The sequence below is a fragment of the Xiphophorus couchianus genome, chromosome 9, assembly GCF_001444195.1.
Source record: "Xiphophorus couchianus chromosome 9, X_couchianus-1.0, whole genome shotgun sequence".
Taxonomy (NCBI): domain Eukaryota; kingdom Metazoa; phylum Chordata; class Actinopteri; order Cyprinodontiformes; family Poeciliidae; genus Xiphophorus; species Xiphophorus couchianus.
The window spans coordinates 27,941,465-27,968,321 of record NC_040236.1 but is presented as its reverse complement, the minus strand read 5'-3'; the positions used below and the strand labels follow the sequence as shown (position 1 = coordinate 27,968,321).

General features: G+C 36.3%; 2 protein-coding genes across 2 annotated transcripts in view; one reads left to right on the top strand and one right to left on the bottom strand.

Moving 5' to 3' along the window:
- Positions 1-6,489: 6,489 nt before the first annotated feature.
- On the top strand, positions 6,490-11,909 carry LOC114150452 (receptor-type tyrosine-protein phosphatase C-like). The gene is made up of 10 exons (XM_028026849.1): positions 6,490-6,503; positions 6,599-6,712; positions 7,008-7,139; positions 7,259-7,399; positions 7,756-7,932; positions 8,730-8,935; positions 9,038-9,098; positions 11,043-11,154; positions 11,255-11,292; positions 11,605-11,909. Exons 3-10 carry the CDS (start codon positions 7,040-7,042, stop codon positions 11,616-11,618), a joined length of 849 nt encoding a protein of 282 aa, XP_027882650.1. The 5' UTR covers positions 6,490-6,503; positions 6,599-6,712; positions 7,008-7,039; the 3' UTR covers positions 11,619-11,909.
- Positions 11,910-13,950: 2,041 nt separating this feature from the next.
- The window catches only part of nek7 (NIMA-related kinase 7), a 77,928-nt gene continuing 65,021 nt past the window's right edge, over positions 13,951-26,857 (bottom strand). The window contains exons 9-10 of the mRNA XM_028027791.1: positions 20,251-20,364; positions 13,951-17,903 (exon numbers count right to left, since the gene is read on the bottom strand). Of these exons, the coding sequence (XP_027883592.1) occupies positions 17,793-17,903; positions 20,251-20,364 (225 nt within the window). The 3' untranslated portion in view covers positions 13,951-17,792. The remainder of the gene's footprint in view (positions 17,904-20,250; positions 20,365-26,857) is intronic.

Below are 26,857 nucleotides of genomic sequence, written 5' to 3'. Positions count from 1 at the left end.
TGTAGCTTCCTACTGATAAATGACTGCAGGGACCGTCTTTCTCTACCTGAACCTCACAACGTTGTCCCCAGAGAGCAGCCGCTGACAAATATTCTAACCTGAAAACCGAGCAGGCCTACAAGACAAGTGTTTCATTCTAAATATGACTTTAACCTGCTTAAAGTTACTGAAGTTCAAACAATAGCAGCCTTCAAATGATGTGCAGGAGTGCGCTGCCGGTTCCCGCACGTGTTTGGAGACCGTCCCTGGTGATTCCCATCTCCCAGCAAACTAATATGTTTGAAGCCGGAGCTGCCACCGTCAGGCATACCCCACGAGCTATTTCAAATGTGCAAAAAAATATTGATATTCCTGGCTTCTAAAAACAAAACAAACAAGCAGAGGGGAGTAAAATAAATAAATCTAAGAGGATGTCCCTTGGAATGGCCTCATTCTTCCTCAGAAATCACCTGAGACACCCGGTAAACTTCTTTTTCCCCAAACCTTCACTTTTACACAATGCTTGTAGCATTACAGTATTTATTTATAGAAATGCACCTCTTTCTCTGTATTCTTTTTGCCAATAAGTTCTAAAGTAAACATTCTCAAATTTAAAAGGAGATCATAACACAATGGATACATGTGAATTCATATATAATTGTGAAGAAGTTTAAAGAAAACATTGTCTTGGTGTTTGATCGATTTCAGCTCAGCTTGAAATCGATTCTAGGTGTCTGTTTAAAATGTTACATTTTATGTGACAGACCAACATGTGAAAAAAACTACAAATCTTCTGCCGTCTGTCGGTTGTGCACATAGAGAGATTACATTTATTTCACTTTTTTAAGCAACATGGCTCAAGCTCAATCAGATTAGGTGGAAAACATCTGTGAACAGTAAATTTGTCAGGTTTTCTAACATGTTTGCCCATCTTGTCATTAATTTAATAATTTATTAGGTGGAAGTTAGTTACGCTGGATTTTATTTAGGTGTATCAGAGTACAGAAGCTGAATATGAGATTTGTTTGTTTGAAAAACCTATTGATGATCATGTATTATTTTCCTTCCACTTCCCGACTAAGCCCTGCTGCATGATGGGAAAACACTAATAAAAAAAAGAGGGATATCATTGTAAAGTGACAAAATTACAGAGCAAACCCTAAACAAGTTTAAGGAGTTTAAATACTTTCGCAAGACTGAAAACCACCATACTAAGAAAACAGTTCAACATGTGCTGGGTTTCCTCAGTGAGAGGCATTTCTCATATAAATGTCCTGAGAACATGTTGAATGACTCATCAAACCACCTGGCATCATGTGGTATCTGCCACTTAAGAGCTGTGAAATGTGACCTCATCTTAATACTTTAAGCTTTAAACATGGCATCTGACTGTTTTACAGTGACAGGCGAGCCATTTTCAGCTTAATAGGTCCATAAAAAAGCAGATAAAAGCGGATTTCTTTTCCAGAAAAGAATGCTTTAAAATGCACTTTTCCTAAAAATATATATAAATATCAAGATTATTAACAGTCAGCTGTGGCTTATTGTGGCTTATAGTTAGCGTCTGTAATACTACATCATGTTCATTTGTTCAGTTTCTTTTCCTTTATGTCACCTGGATGTTTAAGTTGCTCAGTCTTGGTGCAGTAAGGAGTTCTCACCACAAGAGGGACTTACGGATGCATGGACATGGAGCTGATGACAAACAAAAAGGTAAAGAAAAATGGATCAGAAACAAACTTTGTTCTAAATGTTGAAATGACAGCAATCCTGCAGAGTAATAAACTGTAGGAGGGGCAGAGCACACAGATGGTGTGAAAACCCAAACAACTTGTGTTTAATTCCAGATACTTACTTTTGTTTGTTTTCACTGAGTTGAGGGCTCCATGGGAGCAATTTTTTCCGTGATGAATCTGAACAGGAATCTCTGTGGAGTTCATTACAGTGAAAGAGCCGGTGCCCACTCCCACTGTTCGCTGGCCAAGAGGGAATTTGAGGACCCAGAGGGATGTTTAGGGAGGAGAGTCCATCAGGATGGGCTGCAGGGTGAGAGGGAGACTGGAGCATGGAGCTAATGATCTGAAACAAACACTAACAAATCAGCAATAATTAGGAGAATGGCAGAAATAAAAGAAAATTGGCTTTCAGTTAAAGATTGATCGTTTTTGGCTATGCAGTTAAGGATGCTTTGTAACTGTACCTTCATACAGTCAGTATCATACCTGTGCTGCACACATCATACACTCACTTCATTTAGATACAACATAAACACCTCAGATTTGACCTTTTACCTATAAGAAATGCTTATCTGAGCCTCCTCCAGAAATACTACCTGGACTTTATCTTTTATATTGAGTCAAACAAATGATGCAAATGATGCAGGTGGCAACATGAGATTTATTTGGTGAGATCAGTGTAACGAAACCACACAGAAAACTGCATGTTCAGAAAGCTTTGTATTTCACATTCTTATCACTCATTACGTTAACCTATAAATGGAAGATTTGTGAATCTATCAGTCTTACTGTTTTTACATCAATGACGTGAGGAAATAAAGATCTGTAAAATAACCAGATGTGATCAGAAAAGTTGTGACTCTAAACTATTACTGACCTGTAGATGATTTTAATGGAAATATTTTCTTGACTTAATGGTTAACATAAGAAACAAACTCTGCCTCAACATTTCTTTAAAGTCAATGATAATTGCTTTAAAGCAATTATCCGTCTGACTTCATGTTTTTCCACAGTGTTGTTAATGAAGAATAGATGGTCAACTTAGCAGAGAGTGAGTAAATTTCAGATGGAATCACATGAAGATAATAAACAGCATGTTTATTGTGAATTTTTAGTTATATAAATTCATTGATATTTCCTGGATTTTACTCCAGATTTTCGATTGTTTCATGTTGGAGAAAAGTAAAAATGAAAGTATATTGATGTAGTCTTAATGTAATGACATATTTCCTCTTGCTGTTACAGTCTATGTTAACATGCCACTGTGTTAACATAACACGCGAAATCATAACGACTACTGATGAAGATCTGATGGAGTTGCAGATCAAAACACTGTTTAATGTTGTTTTATGACATTACACACATAGTGAAAATACGAGAGAAAATGATATATAATGCTATATTTTCATTTGCTAGTCATGTCACATACAGATGTAGGTAAAATAAAGATGAATGCAACTGTATGTAAATAGTCTAAACTCAGTATTAGTTTTATTTTTAAGTCATAACATTTACTTGCTGTATCAGGAGAAACTGAATGATGAATTTTTGTTTCTCAAACTGAGGATCTACACAGCTGTCTGTAACATTAGGAGATACTGAGGCATTAGGCCATAAAACCTTGAAACTTTAAATGCCTGAATCACTGAAAAGAATTTCAGTTCTTAATGTATTGGAATCAAAGGCTAATTCATGAATTAAAGGAATGTTAGACTTCTTCTGGGTCTAATGGTGCACTTACCTTTAGATGAAAAGGTCAAGACATGATATTCTGTAAAAAAAAAAAAAATTCAAATAAAACATGTCAAGAAAAGAGAATAACCCTAAATGTAATAAATATAAATATCCTGTCCTCTGCTACTACAGGACAGCATTACTTATCGTACTGTTGCAAATGGATTGCTATTCAATCCATTAGTTTGAAACCAAATGGATTGAATAGCGCTGTTAATTAAAAACAGACATGCCAATAAATACATAAATAAAACACATTTCTAGGTCATTTTATAGTTGATGCTTGAATATCACTATATTTATACATGTAGCATGTAAAACAAGCTGCAAATTTCCTCTAAATGATCTCTTTTTTCTAGAATATGGAACCGCAGCTTTGTGCTCTTCTTTCACCACACCACAGAGTTCTACCTCTGCGTTCTCTGTTCGGTAAATCCAGAATGCATTTCTGACATGTCTGCACTCATTGTCGGCTAACCACAGCACTGACATGAAGTAAATTCACACAATCATGACATGTTTTTACACATAAATAGAAAATAACAGTCCTAATAACTGCCAGCTACACAGTTTGGTCCAAGAATATTTATTATTATGAAGTCATTTATCTGGTTTTGTTTATTTTTTCTTAATTGCAGAGCAAAAATACAACAATGCAAAAATTCACAAATATCTATATTGTATGTATATATATATATATATATATATATATATATATATATATATATATATATATATATATACCAGGCCTCTGGTAGAGGACCCGAGCTCAGAGGATAAGAACCACCCGCGGTGGGTGAGAAGGGAATTTTTATATACTGTATATATATATACACTGCCTGGCCAAAAAAAAAGTCGCCACCAAAAAATGGTCACACTCTCTAATATTTTGTTGGACCGCTTTTAGCTTTGATTACAGCCTGCATTCACTGTGGCATTGTTTCAATAAGCTTCTGCAGTGTCACAAGATTTATTCCCATCCAGTGTTGCATTAATCTTTCACCAAGATCTTGTATTGATGATGGGAGAGTCTGACCACTGCGCAAAGCCTTCTCCAGCACATCCCAAAGATTCTCAATGGGGTTAAGGTCTGGACTCTGTGGTGGCCAATCCATGTGTGAAAAAGATGTCTCATGCTCCCTGAACCACTCTTTCACAATGTGAGCCCAATGAATCCTGGCATTGTCATCTTGGAATATGCCCATTCCATTTGGGAAGACAAAATCCATTGATGGAATAACCTGGTCATTCAGTATATTCAGGTAGTCAGCTGACCTCATTCTTTGGGCACACAATGTTGCTGAACCTAGACCTGACCACCTGCAGCAACCCCAGATCATAGCACTGCCCCCACAGGCTTGTACAGTAGGCACTAGGCATGATGGGTGCATCACTTCACCTGCCCCTCTTCTTGCCCTGATGCGCCCATCACTCTGGAACAGGGTAAATCTGGACTCATCAGACCACATGACCCTCTTCCATTCCTCCAGAGTCCAATCTTTATGCTCCCTAGCAAACTGAAGCCTTTTTTTCTGGTTAGCCTTACTGATTAGAGGTTTTCTTACGGCTACACAGCTGTTCAATCCCAACCCCTTGAGTTCCCTTCGCATTGTGCGTGTGGAAATGCTTTTGCGTTCACAATTAAACATACTCCTGAGTTCTGCTGTTGTTTTTCTTCGATTTGATTTGACCAAGCGTTTAAGTAATCGCCGATCACGATCATTCAGGATTTTTTTCAGACCACATTTCTTCCTGGAAGACGATGGTTCCCCACCATCCTTCCAGTTTTTAATGATGCGTTGGACAGTTCTTAACCCAATTCTAGTAGTTTCTGCAATCTCCTTAGATGTTTTCTCTGCTTGATGCATGCCAATGATTTGACCCTTCTTAAACAGACTAACGTCTTTTCCACGACCACAGGATGTGTCTTTTGCCATGGTTGTTTAAGAAATGAGGAGTTACTCATTGCATCAGCTGGGGTTAAATAACTTGTTGCCGGCTGAAAGATAATCGCCTGCAGTACTTATCCAATAGGAGGCTTGTACCTATTTGCTTAGTTAAATCCAGGTGGCGACTTTTTTTTTGGCCAGGCAGTGTATTTAACCAGGTAAACCCCTTTGAGATCTAGATCTCGTTTTCAAGAGGAACCTGGGCAAAAAAATTTGCAATACATAGCAACCTGGTTACAAGATAAAAACAATTAATACATATGCACAAGTATAAAACAATAAAACAATTTAAAAACAATGACACTGTTTCATAGAATCTTGTTGCCTATCTTTAAGAACTGCTCGAAATTAGTCCAGTGAAATCATTTCCGACATCTTAAGTACAGACTGCAACTGATTCCAACACACTGAATGCCTGCTTTCTCTTTTCAGTTCGAAAGCGTGGGACATGCAGAGAAATAATGTTATATGCAAGCCCAGAACAAACTGTACGGTTTATTAAGACATTTTCAGAGCTGTGTGGTCTATGTGTGTGGTTTTCTACTTCCTGCTTTATGTTTTGCAACAGAAAAGCTAAAAGTTTGATACTGCAGCTCAGACCACCTCCCAGGTGCTGATGGAATAAAATATTTTGCATCAGTTGTGTTACTAAGACAGTTGATGCTCCTGGATATGGCAGGTCTGTGTGGTGTTATCTTGTTGATATGGGCTGTAAATGCCCTGGTCGCGGGTAAGTAATATTTAACTGTAACATAATGACCAAATTTGTGTTGCAAGAAAAAAATAACATGGATTTGAGTAAGGTTGTAAAATTACAGAATGTTGCAGTGTTAGAGAATGTAAAATAAAGGTTTTAAAACAGCTTCTGTCCTTAAAGTATAATTTGTTCTTGAAAAATTTAAAATTATTACTGTCAATCTATTGTTAGTTTTTACTCTTTAATAACTTTTTCTAAAATTTCTCTGTGAAGTTTTTTAAAATACTATGTTAATCAGAATCAGACATTACTTTGCTTGTGCAAAAACGTTTACATAATTCAGCTAAGTTTAGTGTCGCAGTTATGAAAAAAACAAATGTTGTGATGCATCTGAAAACTTCAATGTTGGTATGAACAAAAACATATTAATAATAATTAATATAATGATCAAATCCGTGGATGCAATATTAGTTACACTAAATTGGTATTTTTTTATTCTTCAGATTTTATTAATCCAAATGACATAAACCAGACTAAACCTGATAAACTTCCTGCAAAGATAAACGCAACATTACCTTCAAGCTGTAAAAATCTAAGTGTTGAGTATAAATGTTCAGGTGAGTAAAAACTACATCTATGAAAAACTATTTAAAAACTATTTAGAGTAGAAAACTACATATTCTGCCTTAACAATACATTATAGATATTTGTAAAAATGTTTTATCATTTTCTCTTTGTAAATTGTGTCAAAATGTAAAGAAAAAAGCAATGAATAAAATGTTCAGGAATAAAATATTCATGGACATTTATAAACGTGCACTCTATATGGAAATATACTGTACAGTGCACAACTGATCAGTTTGAACAGACAGCAGATCTTGCAGAAATGACTAAATGTTTGTGTTTCTTCAGGAATCAACGATGATTCTGTTGAACTTTCTGACATGAAGCCGTTCACAGACTACAGCTGTACTGGTGACATCAAGATGAACAATGGCTCCATAATTCAGACACTTCCACTTGTCCAGTTCAACATTAACTGTGGTGAGTTGGTATTTACTGCATTTCACTGGAAATAAGAACAAATTTATGTTACTAACACAACATGGAGAGAAAAACATTATCAGGACATTATTTATTGTTTTTGTGTTTTATTGCAACAGATTTTACAGTAAACAACCTGGAGACCAGTTCAACCAATACTTCCATTGAGCTGAACTGGAAAACAATGAGTGATAATTGTCAAAATGTTCTCAACAAACTGGATGATCTCTCTTATCACTGCAGCTGTCAGCAAGAGAAAGGCAAGTGAAATGAGTAGATTTAGTCTTCCATATTATATTTACATTAAATAATGTTAATACATTTGGATTAGCACAACTTCTATTTAAAATAAACTGATTAGTGTAACATTTGTAAATTTATCAACTTTATGTCTTTTACACAAGAGGAGATAAAAATGTGTAAAACAACCAGATGTGATCAGTGAAGCCGTGACTCTAAACTATCAGTGACCTGAGGATGATTTTATTGGAAATGTTTCTGTATTTAATGTTTAGCATGAAAAACAGACCAAACTCTGTTTCAACATATTAATAATTTTCATGATTATAAATATCTTTTATAACAAGCTGCTGTTGTCAAACCAATCACAAAACAGGTGATGGAGGATATTTTACAATGGAACAAAGAATTATTAATCGACCTGAAGAAACAACGTGTGTCTTCACCAGAGGAATTAAACCATTCAGGAATTACAGATGTAAAGTTCATTCCAGCTACACTGGACGAGGTGATTTTAGAGAAACAAGAGTTGAAGGGAAGACTAAGTCTGGAAGTAAGTAACCAAGAAAAAGTGGTTTTTGAAATAATAATACAATCTACAAACACTATCTGTTTTAAATGAATTTGATATAAATTTGTGTGTTTCTTTGTTTTTATGCTTCATTTGGCTAAGGGTATAAACAGTAAATGTTATCTGTTAGGAAATCCAATTAACAAATTAAGTCATAAATTTAGACACACAGTCTAAACTTCATCGGATCTAATTTTTAAATGAGTTTTATTGCAATCCAGTTGAATTATTACAGTATTGAAAGTCATTATTATTTCATCTGGTTTTCCATTCATGCAAAAAAGTTATATTGTTTTCAAAACACAAAATGCATTTCAACATATTCCATCATTGTAAAGTTCTGTGGAGACAGGAATAATAACAAGTTAATTTAGACCCAGAAATTCATCCTTATTATGTCTAAACCTGGAGAGTCACACCAGCTTTAACGCAAAGCTGGTGTGACTTTGTGCTGCATAATAGAGAAATCCATGTTTGTAAATCAAATATGGTTGGTAAAACAACAAAAAACAATGTAGCAATGTTGAGTTCTCTTAATATTTTTTTATTTTGGACAGCAGATAAAATATTAACATAACTCTATCTGCATTACGGTGTCATAGTAAGTTAAAATAAGTCAGATATTTTAAAATTTTTGTTCAATGTTTGGTCAATTACAAACTTGGGTCATGTTTTTTTTTAATCTTTTTTATGTTTTGGTTTGTTTCTAAGGTTCTTATAGAAAGAAAAGATTTTCCTCTCCATGTGTGTCTTGATATTTATCCTCTCTCTTCTTTCAGTACCAGAACAACCTCATAACGTTGTCATGACAGTTCCAGAGAACAATAAGATCGAAGTGACATGTTCATTAAATTACATGGATTTTAATGGACCAGACGGAAAATTCAGTGCAAAACTTCAAGGCGTTACTGGCAGCAGAAAGGAGAGCAAAACATGTCAATTTAAATTTGAAGATCTGAGCTACTTAACAACCTACAGAGTGGAGGTTTGTAATAATCAGGGCCTGTTTCGTGAATAAATTCTGATCTTATTACTCAACTTAATTTGGATGTTTTGAAATCTAACAAGAAGCATTCTGTTATTGTAGGTGTTTACTGTCAACAGAGATTTTACCAGCTCACCTGTGAGCAAACAGGCTGACACTAAATGTACGTGTTGTTTATATAAGTAACAATCAGTATAAATAACAGCAAACTCAGCTCTGCTCACTGTAACTTCAATATTAAAGGCTGATTGACCTCTGTTCACACAGACAACAGCAACGAAGCCCTCATTGGCAGTTTGGTCTTCTCAATTATCTTCATCATCCTCTGTGCGGCGTTCTTCATCAGGAAGAGGGGAAAATCCAGGAAGTAAAAACTTTTCAGCTTTCATATTTCTGTTTGTTGATTTTCATTGTTAACTTGATCATGTTTTCTAAAATTAATCTTCTGACTTGATTGATTTTCTCCACAGTGTTAATGAAGAACAGAAGATCTTCTCAACAGTCAGTGAGTAAATTTCAGGCAGAATCACATGAAGATAACAAGCAGCATGTTTAATATAAGAGTTTAGTTAAATCACCACATGATGTCTGTTAGATTTCCTGCAATTCATAGCGTGTTTTAGATTGTTTTACGCAAAGTCAAAAAGAAAAATCCTTGACAAGGTTTTCATGCATTTTCTTCTCCATTTGTTGTTACAGTCTATTCTAACATGCCGCCTCCCCAAACACAATAAAGGCGACTGATGAAGATCTGATGGAGCTGCAGATCAAGAAAACATTTAAAGTTTTTATTTTATTATGTCTGAGAAATTTAAATCTTGAATACTGCAGCCGAAGGTACAGTAACTGTCCTCCCTAAATCCCAGACATGATTTGTTGGACTTTTCAGTTCTTTGTATTTTATTTTATTCATTCTTATGTTGTATATTCTACAAGTCAAAAAAAAAATAAAAATGAAGCAAATCACCACTTGAATTTTTTAAAATCAAAATCTAAGTAGATTACTAAAAATACAGAAATTGTCTTCATGTTTCACGCATTATTAAAACCTGGAAGAACAGAGGAGATAAAATGTGGCTGAAAAAAAATTATTCTCACAAATTATCACTTAAACATGACATAAAATTGTAAACCCACAGCTGAACTCACACATATGTTCATGACAGAAAGTGAAAGCATTTCAGGGCACTTGGACAAAACCGCTGTGTAGCTTTGAGAAAACCACTGAATTCATGTCTAAAGCCGACAAAAGTTATTTCACATCTTTATTGCTTCTTTTTTAGGTTTCTGCTTTGATAGTGAGCACATCAAGCTCTAAACGCAACCAAATGTATTACTGCTTATCTTTGCACAAAAGGCAATATATTATAATATATAATGTTCACATTGTTTGTGTTAAACTATGCCTGAGAAAATTATAAATATTACATCACTCACTTTCTTCAAATTTGCAAAAATGAATCCAAATGGAAGCACAGCATGAATGAGATTCATGCCAAGATGTCATGTGCCACATATTTTTACTTATTTGTCATCAATAGATTTTTATTTTTATTAATGACAGAATATTTTTCTATGCTTTTACCGATTTTAAAAATAAATAAGTCGTAAATGCATCCATGATTTTAAAAAACTCTCTTTTATTTCTTGTATCAGTGCCAGATAAAGTTCAACAACTGAAAGTCCACCTCATAAAGTACAATGTGATCAGAGTAACTTGCTCCCCGCCAGTCGGTGGATTTAAAGGACCAAAGAAAATTTACATCGTTCGTCTCATTGGTGACAGAGAAGTAAAGGAAACTGCTGAGTGTTATTTTGAAATCGGAGATCTGAGCTACCGCACATCCTACACAGTCCAGGTTTGTGTTCAATCTTGTTATATTCTCTGGATAATTCAATTTTTTTCTATTTAACCCTTGATGAGGAGCATTTCTCTCTTCGTAGGTGGTTGCCTTCAATGGGGTGTTTGAGAGTGAAGCTGAAACAGCAAACGTTTCCACTCGCTGTACGTGTTGCTCAATAACTACAACAAAGTGTGAAGAACTTCACACACCGATCAAAACGAAACACTGCGTACTGTAACTCATGTTTTGTTTGTTTCATGCAGACAATGACAAAGCTCTTAGTGGCATTTTGATCTTCATCCTCATCATTCTCATCATCATACTTGTAGCGCTGCGTCTGGCAGTCTTCATCAAAAAGCGAAAGAAGTCAAAGAAGTAAGACTATTTACTTATGTTGATCTGACATTATAACACTGACTTTTATATTTTAATCATTTATCAAAAAATAATCAAAACTGATTGCTTTTCTAAACAGTGTTACTAAAGAAGAAGTTATGCTCACATCAAGAGCGAGTAAGTTTTCTCAATAAATTTCATAAAGATTTTATTTTAGAACAATGTGGTTGATTCAAGTTGTTACAACATTGTCCCAAGTTATTATGACTTGGGTCAATGTCATTTATATTTTATTTTATTACAAAATAAAATGAGACTTTTGATTTCAATAAATAGCTCTGTAAATTTTAATAATTTTCTGTTGTGATGGAGATACAGTACTTTCTAATTAACCAGATATATAATTGTGAAAATCCTCTTTTACTGTAGTGTCAGATTTCCTGTTTGTTGTGCTTTATGCTAATAAATATCTTTCTAAATATTTATTAGAGGCTTACATATGAAGACACCGTGGCGCTGAAGACCAATTCATCATTTGCTGTCTGTGCTTGAATATCAAGTTCGTTTGGAGAAGAAATTCAAAACATCCACGCCAAAATTTTCCAGATTTTGATTTTAATGTTTTGTAATATATATATTTTTTTATTCAGATGTTACAACTGTCTATAGCTGCGGTTGTTACTAAATGAATCTATCTGCTGCTATAGATGCATATGTTGTTTATCGCTGTGGTTTCTCTGTTCTCTTTGTTTCTCTTTTTCTGCAGGTGTAGAATCAAATAAACAAAAGAAGCATAAAAGATATTCTCCTTATCTAAGTATGCTTATACATTTGATGTTTGTTTTCACATTTATAATATATGTGTGACTTTTGGAATATGTACAAATTTCATTACTTCTTAAAAATGTCAAATAAAACAGTGATCATTGTTCATTGATTTTCTTTGAATCATTTCCTTCCACTGTTTTAACCTGACGATATTCCACTTCAATCATAATGAGGAAATAAAAAGCAAAACAAAAAAAAAAACTTTGGCACTAAAGTAGATTTTTTTGGTCGATCATATCTACTAATATTTTCCATAAAATTCACCTATTTGTGATTTTTTTAGGGCACATTTAAAATATTCTAAAGAAATTTAAAGGATAGACGGTAGCGGCTCTGTGGTGATCATTATTATTCCACCACCATGCTTGACATCTGGCCTTGTAAATGTTTTTCTTTATATACACAACTTTATTTGGCTTTAATTAAATGTTTAACTCAGCAACACCTGCTTACCAGTAAATTTCACTAACTGATCATGATACCCACAGAACATGCCAGCAGGCTCCTCATCAGAAACTTCAGAAGACGACGTTACGAAAATATTTCCTGTATGAAACAGAACAGCAAGAAAAAAAAAAGTCTGCTTCCTGTTGTTAAGTGGTTGCATTTTGCATGCAACCTACATATCTTTAGACAAATAAACTTTACAATGAGGAGTTATTTAAATTCAGCATCCAATGAGGAGTTACTTGGCCTTTGTGCAGATACTTGGAGAAAACAAGATTTCATGTTGGACACAAACAGCCTGAAATTTTTGCCCGTCCCTCAGTGTTGCCGTCAGTCTCATGGCAACATCACTGAACAGTTTATATCTAATCAGTTTTGGAGAAACATCCAGTTTTTGTATCAAATGCTCCAGAATAATTGTTTTGTTCCCTTCTTCTGACTGATACCTTTCTACAGTTAGATCTTTGCAGTTCTTTTTAAACTTTACTGCCAGTGCTGGTTATGTCTAAAGGATGTAAATGAGGAAAGCTCTACCAAGAAGGCTCAATTTGATTTCTGGTTCATCAGATTCACTATATTTGATGGCAGGAATGAACTCAAGAAGACTGAATGCTGATTCAAAGATGCCTTAACAGCAGCTCTACTAGAATTGATGTACAACAGTTGTTTAAAACCATTTGGTAAATGACAAATGGTGCAGGAACTTGTTTAAATGAAAACATGATCAGAGTAAATATTTTAACAATACACCCACCTTTTTGAAATACACTGACAGTCTAACTCCTATATGTCACTTTGAGCACACTATGCACCTGCACAATCACAAAACACCAATAAAGGAATGAATATAAAACTACAGACATTTAAAACTACCTGTGGTTTCTTCAACAAATAGAGTAGAAATACAGCTTCCTGTTGATTCGGTGAGTGAAGAGTAGAGGCAGGTGTACAAGGCTTCATCTCAGTCCTTTAACAACAAAACAAATGCTAAATTCAAAAGGTAGACTGTTAACATAACCTTTTAGATGTGATTTACAAATATGTGACTTTATAATCTGAACTGCTGAGGTATTAGCTCAATATTGGCAAAACATAAAGAAAATTTCATAGATGTAGTTACTTATAAAGTTAGGAAACATCTAAAGGTATAATACTCATAACAGTAACACATTTTAACACTTAATCAAATGTTATTTATTTATTCAAATGTTGCAGCACTGTGGCATTCAAGACTGGAGTTGCTCACCTATTTTATCGTCTTTTGAAATGAGAGTCTCACATATCTACACCGAAGGGAAACAGGAAGTAGTGCTGATACATTTAAATGTTTCTAAACAATATGATGAACTTTAATAAAGTAACATAACTCTCCCCACAGAACAAATGAAAAGCTGGATTTGTAGAATCACGAAAAGAACCTGACAGTAACCCTGAATACCCATGAACTGTTTCTTAGAAAATGTTAAATTTTCTGTCTTTTAACATTATTTTATTGCCTTATTCGGCCACATTACTGATAATATAGCATCACAACAACAAAGAAAACAAGTCTCAGTCAGCTCAATGTCCACAAAAATGTTAAAGCTTTATTCATTTTTAATTTGCATACATTGCATTTGTGATATGTGAAGTTCATTTGTCATAAAATGCTGACAAAGCAACTAAAGCTACCAAGACAATAAATATCGCCAATGTTTTCATTTTTACTTTCTGGACTCTTCAAAAAAAAAACTTCAGTGGGCATGCAGGAGAAAATGGACGAAAGCTAAAAAGGCACAGTCAGGCAAGTTACAAATAAAAATACCAAGAATACCAAAATCCTTAAAGCAACTCAGAATTTCATCTTCTTTGGAAAAGTAAAAGAAAACTCCACCTTTGTAGGTGATGTCTGCACAGATCGAGCTCAATTTTCTATATATAATATGCTTCATATTTCAAAGTAAATGCACTTTATGTGAATTTACATACAGTAAAATGCTTTAATTAATTATGTATCCAGGAAATATCAAGGCCTGCCTCCTGAAGGCGCTGCAGAGTCAGCTTTAGTACTTTACTTTCAATGTCGATTTGCCAAATTAAAACAAAAAACCCACCAAAACCAAAATTTCAAACATTAAAGCAACAAGTCCCAGACAAATACTAAAGAATACTGAAATATTTTGGTGCTATCTGGATACTCATTTTTAGAGCATTATCAGGACTGTAGCTGAGGGGAAGAAATTGTTTTATAATAAAAGAGTCGCAGAAAAGAGCCTAAATCCAAAGGAATATATATACTTGCAAAACACAACTAGCAAACACTGTATTCGCTGTAAATCTCTGTATTTCTGTAACTATAAACACATCATTAACATATTTGTTAACCAACCTTTCTTTTCTTGCACATGTAAGTTTTGATTCTGTATATAACACATATGATGCATTGGATGTTAAGGAAACAGGGGTTTAACAGTGTTACTAGGGGGTTTATTACACACTAAAATAGTGTTATTAATCACTATACATTTACCTTCAGAACGGTTTCATTATTGAAATGTAAACCAGTTACAGTCAGTGCTAGCTTTTTATGAAACACTGGTGTAAACTATGAAACTGAAAAAAAAAAACACATACTAACCAGTAATCCATCCCAAGAACCCAGTTCGTCTTTGGTATGAAGAGTAAACATCCCATCATGGCTTTTTCCTTTAAACAGGGCTTTATATATGGTCAATAAAATCTACTTTCACATAGATTGATGATAATGTTTGAGATTTGTCTGATACTTTGACTGAGAACACAATTTAGGCACACTGTGGTGTCTTCCTAACACGGACGGCTTGACATGCTATATTTATAGCATAAGAGAGAAAAACGCTGCAATACTAACGAGGCTGCCTTGAACTTGACCACCTGTATGGAGGGTCAGATGTGTCTGCTGGACACTGAAATAAAGGAAGCTTTATTTCATGTTCTTAATGTTTTCTTTGTGACTTTTACAGACCCAGAACAACGTGACACTTTGTACCTCGCTGGAGCTGAGCTAAGAAGAAAACATGGTGTCACGGGAAGGGTAAACAGCAGATATAAAACTGCTTTTGTTACAGCTTCAGCGACTATGGGGGCTGTCAAAAGAGACATTGTGAAGTTTTCAGACAACACAAAGGTGTCAAAATGACTAACATTCAAAGTGTTGTGGAGACATTTGCCCGTGTTCTCCCCCAAGCACGTCTCTAGTCTATCCTGTAAATGATTCTTCCTTTTCTAATACATTCATTTGACATAACCCTGCCAGCCTTGCTTTGCCAGGGTAAAAAAGTGCAACACAACAACATATCAACCATCAATTGCTCTGCTTTGTTTCAGATTTGCTGCTGTCACTCAGTGAAAACAAATCTCCACCAGAATTTTAAGTTTCTCAGGTTTTTCCACCGTAAAGCGTTGTCTGAATTTCTTTACACATTTAAAGCTAATACGGCTTTTTTTTTTTTTTTGCCAAGTATCTATTTTCTAACTAAGTGTTAACCTTCTCCACTTAGCAAATTTTCAAAACAAAAAAAAAAGATAAATATATTTTCCATAATTGTTTTTGTGAGCAGAAAGGGTTCGGTGCTAAGGCCTCATACTCTGCAAGAACAGAGACATGGTTTGGGAGTTCTTGTAGCTTTTTTTTTTTGGACATGTGGCTCCGCAGTGACGCAACTACCGTGCAGAAAGAAAGAAGGTTCTGGGTTTGAATCCCCGTCTGCGGTCTTTATGCATCAATTTGTATGTTCTCCCCAGGAATGTCTGGCTTCTCTCAGGGTTTTCTGGGATCCTCTCACAGTCCAAACACATCACTGTTAGGCTAATCGGTCTCTGTAAAGTGTCCCTAAGGATGAGAGTGTGTCCATGGTTGTTTGTCCGGTGTGTGTCTGTGTTGCCCTGCAATGGACTGGCGACCTTTCCAGGATGTAACCTCTGGAGATAGGCAGTGGACTCCCACCATTTTGCAAGGAAACGTGTGTACAGACAACAGATAGATGTTTTTGACATCAGCTGGGCAGAACCTTTTACATGTTACTTGTTCTTGCAGAGAACATAATGACTTTTAGTTGGGCTTGTCCTAAGTCTCATCTTTCTGGGCTTGTTGTAATATTTATTGGGCCTTGCAAAAGTATTCATAAGCTTTGAACTTTGTACATTCTAGCATATTATAGACACAAACTTTAGTGCAGAGGTGTCCAAACTTTTCACTACTAAAAGGTCAGCTTAACCGTAATTGAAGGCCACAAAATTTGTTTGCTGTTTTAGTTCAGGGTCTTTTTTTTGCAAAATGTGTTCTTGTTACCTGTACTAATAAAACTAATGATTATTTCTACTATTTTTAGATTTATGTTGAGCACCACCACCACCAACAACAACATCATATGGGTTCTTTAATTCAGAAAGAATTACTTTATTTAGCTGAGTTTAGTACCTCAAGTAAAAGTCATTGGATGTTTGCTGTCCTGTTTACTATAAAATTGAAATAAAAGAGAAAGACATGGTTGACAAAATTTTGTTATACTTTCCATTCAAAGAAAAACAATCAAATTCATCTGTATGTTTTTTAACGAAATCACATAATTGCAAACTTTACTATTTTGTCTGCACCAAAATCAAATTTGTGCCATTTTTGTTTTACAATTAAGGGCCGCACAAAATCACTTTGTGCCACACTTTGGACACCCCTGCTTTAGTGCATCTCTTTGGGATGCACTACGCATACCTTATGCCTTAAGTAAGGCATAATTGTTAAATTAACCGTGCATCAGTTTCCTTCCACTTTTTATTATACACTAGTTGTGTTTCTTTGTCATATAAAGTTACAGCAAAATACTCTAAAGTTTGTGGTTGTAATATGACAAGTGGAAAGGAGTATGGGAACGTGTGCATGGCACAAATAATAATCTGGGAGCACTGATATGTACAGCCTGCATAGGAGAATATTATTTTTGTTTCACAATGCAATACTGTTCAAAACCTTGCAAACCACTGAAAACACATGAGAGGTTGTTGAAAGGGTCTGAAAAGTCACTATTTCTACCAACTAATGTCACTGACTGAGGTAAATGATAGTCACAGCTGCAGGATGGATGCCAGCAAACACAAGCTGAGACAATTTTTCAACCTCAACAAAAGAAAAGTTGAAATTCAAATCCTAAAATTGAAAATCTACCTACTGAGAGAAGAACATCTAGATCACTGACTCTGGTCTGTTTCATAAACTTTACCCTGGTGGTAAAAAATCTGCTTCATGTACCAGGTATCACCAGGAGCTAAGCTCTGGAGGAAGTTTTTTTTTTTTTTGTAAAGGGCAAAAGTTGTGTTTGGAGTCCAACATAAAAGGCAGGAGTGGATGAGTGGAGGAGTTCTGCAGGGTGTAGTGTGCGACTCCAGGCTTAGCAGCCCTGTGTGACGCCCTGCATGTGTTTGGCGATGCCGTACACGTAAGCGATGTCCGGTCTCTTCTCCGGGTCGGGGTTGATGCACATATCTACCAGGTTCCTCAGCTGGTGAAAGGGCAGGGTGGGCAGGTAAAGAGAGAAATGATGAAACAGTTAATGATGCTTTACTACCAACATGTCAATTTTAAAAGGAAGAAACATCATGCAGGTTGTTCCAACACAGCAGCAAAACCAGGAGGCAATGGTGATCTAATCGGGTTTTGGTCAGATGAATCCACTTTAACCCGAGCTCACACATGCACACCTCCCGGTGCCACTCCACCGACACCCAGGGACATCAGTTACACCCGAAGCAAAACGCAGCAGCTGATTGGAGCAGAGAGACAGGACTATTGCAGCTGGGACAGTCAATGCCATCATTAAAAAAAACAAAAAAGGTAATAAAAGATGCAATGGGGGAAAAAAACAACAACAAAAAAACACATCTATACAAGGTCGCTATGGTAACCGTCTGTCGACTTCCTGGCTGCTGTTGCGTGGCACCGGCTTTTCATCAACCGTTGCGTGTAGGGGTGCATGTGTGTGTGTGCGTAAAAAGGATGGTTAAAAAAAAAAGTGAGAGGAAGATGCAAATTCAGACGGTCTGAGAATTAGTCGCATGGAGAGGAGACGGAGGGCGTGCAGAGAGGCAGATATGTAAAATATTCATGCACTTCTTTGCATGGCGAGTGGGGTGGGGGGTGGGAGGAGTGTCAGGTGGAGAGTGGAGGGGTGGGAAAGCGAAGGAAGGTGGTGGTGGTGAAGGAGCGGGGAGCGGAGATGGTTAAATGACACAACAAAGATGAGCAGCTGACAGTTTGCTGCCGATCCTTCAGGAGCATTGTTTACATCCAGACAGGCGCTGCAGGCACCCCCCTCATCTCCATCTCTCCATCGCCCTGTCTCCCGCTCTATCATTCCCGCTCTCTTTCGCTTTGTCTTCCTTTCTCCAGGATGGGGGTGACATGTGGGGTAACGCTTAAGCTCAGCGTGGTGTGTGTGTGTGTGTGCAGAGAGAGTTGCTGTTACAAATATACACTTGCACATTTTTTGGCAAGTTCAAAAACACACATGAAGATGCCACAAAGGCTCAAAATACCTCAGTAATAGCTCTTATTCCCCTAATGAAGTAATTACTGAGGCATAATAGAAGCTTATTCTCTTCAGGATTTATTATTAGACTACAGAAACGTGACTAACAATATTAAATACTTAAGTCTGACAGTAAACTTTAGTGAATCCAGGAAGTTAAAATAATAATCAAGAACCATTCAGAGCATCTTGTTATTGGGCATCAACATTTAAATGGAAAACTGCATAAGGCAGGAGCTACTGGTCCTCAAAAGGGACATAATGACCAACCTGCAGGACATTAACAGTCAGAGGCTAAAACAGCCCAGTCAGTCCCAGTACATCCTTCTCTTTACCACCATCAGATTTAGCCCAAAATAATTCATACTGATTCTGCAGGTTTCTTCTGACTGGAAGTGAGATTAATGTTTTGGAGAAGCTCAGAAAGAGTCCCAGCTAATTATGAAAAAGAATATAAAATTTCCATTTGCTGATTTGATTTGCTGAACTATTAATAGTTCACCAAATGTTCACTTTAAGTGTTTTTACTCTTTACACTTCAAAATGTGAAAGTACTATGTTTACATCCATGTAATTTGCAAATAATTGAAGAAAATAATTACTGCTCAGATCAAAAACTGGACATAAAACACCATCCTTAATACAGTACAACAGAAACATGGATTATAATTGGGAACAAAAAAGTCTTTTGTACTAAAATTTCAGCAATCAAGCAAATTTGATAACAAAAATCTGTAATGGATGTATGGTAAACACCTACCATACATCTGTGGATATGTCTCATCAGTGTTCTGAAGCATTTGTCTGAATACATTTAGAAGAAAAAGAACCTCCACCCACATGAAGACGACACGCAAACAAAAAGCCACGCAGATTCTCATGCTTGTCATCGGTAATCAGCAAAAGGGCAAAATGCAACCAGAAGTCTGACTATGTTACATTTTTATGCACGAGGAAGTCTTCACAGAAGTAAAGTAGATGATTAAACGATGATTTTTGGGAAACTCTAGCCCACTTAGTCTGACTCTCCTCGAAAGCATGTCCATATGTTTTTTATATGTGAATTTAATTCCCAAATGGATAAAATCACTGCCAGCCTTTTGATCAATTATACACCATTCACTGGGTCAGACAGATGGGTGGATTTTCAGAAAAGAAAAGTTACAAAAAGAAATGAAAAACAGGGCAGTAAAGTGTTTGTTATGCTTGTTTCAAGTACTAAGAAACCAATATTGTTGCGTCCTCTTGTAAAAACGCACAAGTCTACATATATTTAATGAAAAAGCAGAAAAAGGCAACAGATAACAGTAGAAGTACTTACCTCTTCTGAGTAGTGATCTGCGGGAAGAGGGGGGTAGTCACACTGTTCTATCTTCTTGCAAAGCGAGTAGAGGTTCATCTTATCCCCATAGAAAGGACTCTGTAAGGCTGCCATCTAAAGCATAGAGATGTAAAGAAATAGAGAGGAGACGTATAGAGAGAAAGGAGATAGAAACAAGAGGAGAGCTGGTGAGACTACAAAGACAAAAAGGAAGTAAAACACTCAATCAAACTCTCAACAGGTGGTACAGGCTGCACCGGGTGTTGGAATCAGTCTCTGCACAGTTAACTGCTCTCAAAGCATGAGGTTTAAAGGACCATGGGAGTGTGAAAGACAACAAGTTGATCAGTCTAAAGTTTTTTTTGTGCATGGCAGATCAGTGTACCATCAATGTTTATGTGAATCAAAACAGAAAAATCTCTTAAAAATTGTTCCCAGCAGATGTTTTTTTATTCCCGCTTGCTGGTCTTTTCCTTGGCACTACATCACAAGGCTGTGAATGAACATGTGAGATGCAGCTTTAACTGAAGAGGGGAATGGACACAAGACCAAATATTATTTCATTTTTCAGGAGCAGCAAGAAATGTGCAACTTCTAGACAAGTGAATGTCAATATTCAGAGCAGACAAAACTAAGATGGACTGCAAAACAGAAATACATGGGAACAGGTCAAAAATCCTTTCTGCCTCTAAGAATACTCTCCCAACATGATATTTTCTCTTACAATTGACTCACTGTTTAAAGCAGGGGTGGGCAACTCCAGGCCTAAGGGGCCGGTCTCCTGCAACTTTTAGATGCATCTCTACTTCAACACACCTGAGTCAAATAATGAGGTCCTTAGCAGGACTCTGGAGAACTTGACTGCACTTAGGAGGTGATTCAGCTTTTGGATTCAAGTGTGTTGGACCAGGGAGACAACTAAGAGTTGCAGGACACCGGCCCTCGAGGACCAGTATTGCCCACCCCTGGTCTAAAGGCACTCCAATTAAAATTAAATTCTTATGTTTAAAGTAGATTCTTAGAAGCTTTTCCAACCAGGAATGTGACATTGCTTAAATTTATTTTATCAGGTAATCTGATATATTCATGTTCGAATAATGTATGTACAGCATTACTGTGAAATTCATGTTCTGATTATTTCCACTGTGCTGACTTTATAACAGTTTACCGGTCCAAATATACAGATTTTCAAAAGTGAGAATTTCAAAGAGGATGACTGTCAGTTTCACTTTCGGTTTTAAGCGTCCAGCATGCTGAGGTGAGCAAATCTTTAGTGCAGACCGCAGAGTACGCTGCGACAGTATTGGGAAATAGTGATGACGTTACTTCTATGAAGCCTGTAATAATTTTTGTGGCAGTGTACCACCTGCTGTACTGCAGTAATTTTCCTCTCAGTCAGTGGAAAATATGGTTACTACACACAGGTATGCATGATCATTTTTGAAAATACAGTAATATAAAAATGTGGTCATACCGCCCTGCTCCATACCAATATTGTGTGTATTGCTGCCTTCCTTTTTGACCAGCATTATGTTATTCTATCTGGTTTTCTGCTTGTCTTTTGTTTCTGCTTCTATATAAAGCCTTACTGCTTTGCCAATTTTCAAGATCCAAATTTAGTTTAAAATTCCACTCTGAAAGCAATCTTGATGGTTGCTTCTGACCTTTGGATGGGCTCATTGTGAAAAACCAAACCTGCAAAGAGGAGCTATAAAAAGGAAAAAAAAATTCAGAAGAAACTTCACAGGTTCATCGGCGGGCAGAGGGAGTTTTAACACAATATTTTCTCAACTATTTTTCAGCTGTCCATGTATTGTTTTGGAGACAAAAGTATGTGTTTGACAGGTTGCTAATTTGGAGTGTGAAAGCTGACAAAGAGGAAATTTTCACATGTGAATCAAAAAGGAGTACTTCCATACAGAATACATTAGCTCAGTGAAGGTGCTATATTATAAAATGCTTGGCACCATGGAGAGAAAATATTTGTGTGAGTTGGACCAATGAAGAAAAGTGGCTGCAGGATAAATGACAAAATAAAAAAAAAATGAGATTCTGGGTAATAAATGTAAAGATTTCCAACCACAATCATAACATAGATCTGTAACTTTTCAATTCAGTTTACTTTTGTAGCGGAAGATCACAAAAAATGTACTTTAAATGCAAGTATACATAATAAAAGAGTTAAATAGTATTCAGTCCAAAGTCTAAAATCAATTAACTCTATTCAAACCAAATCAATTTCTATAATCAGGTTAACATTTCTGTCAGTCTGATGCAATGCATATTTTGCAGAGGAAACTTTCCATTTTTAACAGGAAGAAACCTCCATCAGGAAGAAACCTGGACATTTGATGAGACCAGAGAGCTGAAATGACAGGAAGAGTCCAAGAACAACCACAGAAGGACTGTGGTCGGTTTAACCGACCTCTTCTGCAGGTCAGTTAAACCTGCAGAAGTTTATACAAAAGACCTCGGCAAAAGTCTTGATTTTTAGACTTTTGGATAAGTTCGGCTTCACTTGTAAAAATTGGCCGATCGCTGATCTCCCAAAATTAAGGAAATCAGCACCGATATATTGGCTGGGCAATAAATTGGTCGGTCTCAAATCACTTCGCAGAAATCATTTCAATTCAGTCACACACACATGCATTTCAATTGATTCTAGTTATCAAACAGTACATTGTGCTCAATTAATTAACCAGAGTAGATTAAAAAGTTTCTGTCTAAGGAAACCCAGCAGATTGTCTTGCAGCTACCATAAACTGAAACCATAAAATCAGTTTGGAAACTTTAAAGCATTGACTTTATCCTCACCTAACTTTCTGCTTCCTGCTGTGCCTGCCTCAGTAGGCTTTACATCATTTTCCTCATCCTGTTGTATATTTTTCTAAGGTTGTAGTTCAGATATGTGTGTTTGAGTAATTGTGTCCAGACGAGAGAGGCCCACTGAGATTCTATGGCTGTCTTCTTCACTTCCTGCTGGCAGCTTCAAGTCAAAAATCTGTCAATCTGCTCAGTAGAACCCATGTTGTTTTTGGTCTCTGTGGCATCAGTGTTGACATATCAGCCACTGAAAACAGAAGTACCAAAGCTCCATTCAAGCTTGAGACAGAGGACTGTTTGAGCAGTGGCAATAAATTACTTTAATGGAATAAAAAAGTGTTTTTATTTGAGTATTTCTTTTCTTTCCAAACAACAACCTTAACTATTGAAGGAGTGCTAATGCAAATCGGTGCAACGGGTCATTAGTATAATGACAAAAACTGTTGTTCCCATAGAAAGTACTCCTTGTACAGTACAGTTTTTGACACGTCTGTCAATGATAAATGAAACCTGCATTTAAACTGGAGATATGATGTGTTCTTTCTGCTCTTTCTTTTCATTTTAATAGAAACTACCCCAGTCCCAATGTCTCTTTGTTTAGCTATGTTCTTTTGTGTTGTGTTTTTCTTTTGACACACAACATAATTATATACTTTTTACATGATATAGCAATCCAAAATATTACAGGTACTTTAATACATATATTATTTTATTAATGCACCATTTGTTTAAGTTTTCTTCCGTTTTTCTCATATAAAGTACTCATAACTCAGTTCTTCTGGGGTTTAGTTATGAGTCTGTCATGGACACATCCATTAACAAATCCCACCACAACCAAGTACATTCTAGTTTTTCTTTTATACAAAAGTACTCCTGTGGTTAGCTGTCGGTTTCCTTAACCAAGCTCTTTGGCAGAGACATTGCTGCCATTAGCTGTGTCATTAGTTTTATTTTTTATGGAAAGTTGACCTGGCCCATCAGGTCATGTCTGCATGTATAATTAACAATAGTTACACCACTGTTGCCAATTTAGCAACGTTCTTGCTATATTTAGCGACATTTCAGACAAAAAAAATAGGTATCGACCAAAATTAGAATCGGCAGGTAAAGCTGGTCAAGATCGGTAATCGGCGATTGGCCAGAAAACTGCAATCGGTGCATCCTTAAAAAAACTAAATGAAAATAATTTTTTGCATGCTAAAATGGTCAATTGCATTGAGGCAACCCTTCAAAATGTACGCCAGATTTATTCTCTGCAAAGTAGATAACTATTTTAGAATGCAATAATCGTTTTATGGGCAGTTGTGGCCTCTAAGCTCTCTCATCTGTACCTCCTACATTCTGTGATCTTTGGTGTTTTGGACAATGTCGTCATTGGTGTCTAGTGTGAGCATCTGCTGCCATGAGATTTTGTCCAACTGTCCAAATATTAAATTAGCATGAAAAATTTCAGTTTAGAATGGCTGAAATATATTAGTAAACAATTATTGGACACCAATAGTTCTTTGAAATATGAATGTTGCAGTCATTGATGTTGTGATGGCGATACCTTCACGATATACCATATCGTGGTATATCGTGAAGCCTTGTTCTCTAGTCATACTGTTGGAGACCAACATTGTCTGTAGGATGTAAGTTAAATTTATCAGTCTAGTCAAAGTGAACAGAGTTTGTAATAGTCTTAGGTGGGAGGAGTGAAATGTGGGTGAAAGGTTACATCCTGAGTGTCGTGGATATGTCTTATTTAAATGAACATATGATCTCATTAATAAGAACTTCCAGCTGCAGCAGGATATAAATATGTCACATGTGATGCAGGAATAGAAAGCTAAGGTATTTTTCATGACCAATTTACTAGTGCATCTCTTTCCAACAACTAAAGTTGAAGCTTTAAAATGTCTAAGATCAAAGAAGAGATCTAAATGATCCCTCACTGAGTTGGCTTCCTTCACCAAAAGACATTTTGTTATAAAAGTCAATTTCAGTTGTTTTAGAGCGGTCCATGTGGAAAACACTCCTAATTGCTTTGTAAGAAATAAACCGTGTGTGTATTTTTTAAATTAACCAAGTGCCTTTATGCCCAAATTTCTCGGAAAGCGTGGAGAAAAAAGACTGAGACAGAAACATGGGGGAAAAGAGGGGAGGGAGAAGCAGGCAACTGCAGACACCAGGAGGCAAAGGGTTAAACAAGACCCCCTCGTATTTTCATGCATCTTCTGCTTTTGACAGATGAAAAATGTCAACTGTCCTGTTTGTATTTGCGAGTTTTTGCACTATTCATCTGCTTCATTAGTGCCTGCTGCTCCTAGCCCCTGACAGCTGCCGGCCCCCTGCTCTAGGAGTGAGTACACACACACACACACACACCCGCACGTGCATAAAGATACATACCCACACAAAAACAGGAAAATACACACTTGCTCCTTTTTCAGACTGTGTCGTCGCAACGGTTTAGATGATTGACTCACTCCCTGACCTCTGAGGCCCTGGTGTGTGTGTGTGAGCCTGTGTGTGCGCACCTCGCGGTGTGCGTGTGTGTGTACACGGTTCATTGATATTCGGGAAAGACACGCTGCACACGCATGCCTGCTGTCTGTCTAAGGGGAGTGAGCTGCTGGTGGCAGAACACACGCACAGACACGCATCTCAAAAACCACACACACACAGCTGTATTTCAGAGAACTCCCCCTGATGTAGCACATTACTAGTTTCCCTCAGCTGTCACAACTAAAACATAATCCATAAAAATTACTCGAGACAAAACAAAATGAACAATAATCTTAATCCTCAAAGATCCCCTTGATTTAATATAAAAAGTTAATATTATGGGCTCTTTCTACTTAATGTTACTAATGCAATAATTTGTACCCAATTTAACAAAAGAAACTCTACTAAGTTGGTCAGATAGCAAAAGAAAGACTAAATTATTGCACCCAAATGACTTCATTATGCACCTAAATGTGTGCCAATTATTGCCAATACAAAGAAAGAACAATCGCTCCTTTATGACTGGAAACATAAAGTACAAAATCTCTCCATACAACTCAGGGTAGCATAAGTCCAAAGCTCAGCAGAATTTCAAATGTGTAGGCTGGAGTTCAGACCCCACTAACATGATGTTGTTAGTTGTCTTCAATGGACTGTAAAAAAATAACACCAAAAAGTTATTTTCTATTAAACAATTTCTACTAATTTGGAAGGCGTCTGACAAAAGAAAACAACAAAAAAAGTGTACATTTCCTTAACTCTTCATTTTCAAAGAGCACAAAAACTAGAATTGCACCAATGAGGCTTTAACTGACTGATGGCAACTTGTAGTTTTCTTTGACAGCTAACCTGCTTATTCCAGAAAGGAAATTGTTTAGAAAATCTTAGAAAAAAAATAATTTTTTCCTCCAAGATTAACAATTACCAACAGGATTTCAACAAATTTAATTTTTATTCAACCTTTACAGGTACAAACACTGTGTATAAAGAAACAAAACATTGGTGCAAGGGTTATTGATTTATTGAATCCAATAGGAAATACACAGATAGGCATGAAATTATTCAGATTTGGATTTAAATTTGCCAGCATACTTCTTCTGATCAGGAATAGTATGAACACTTAGAAGCTGTCCGACCAGAATCCTAACTGGGCAGCCATTTAATAAAAACAACTGCTGAAAGTTGCCTCCTGTAAAGTATAATAATAATATATGATCATTGAACCAATCTATGGCCATTATTTGTTCATACTGCATACAAAATATGCTACAAAAATATTGCCATTACAGACCATAAG

Excerpts from the sequence above, each read along its gene's own strand:
- LOC114150452 (XM_028026849.1), top strand. The coding sequence starts at position 7,040 with ATGAAGCCGTTCACAGACTACAGCTGTACTGGTGACATCAAGATGAAC. Across the intron at positions 7,140-7,258 it reads CCAGTTCAACATTAACTGTG|ATTTTACAGTAAACAACCTG; the intron begins GTGAGTTGGTAT and ends TTATTGCAACAG. Across the intron at positions 11,155-11,254 it reads AAGCGAAAGAAGTCAAAGAA|TGTTACTAAAGAAGAAGTTA; the intron begins GTAAGACTATTT and ends TTTTCTAAACAG.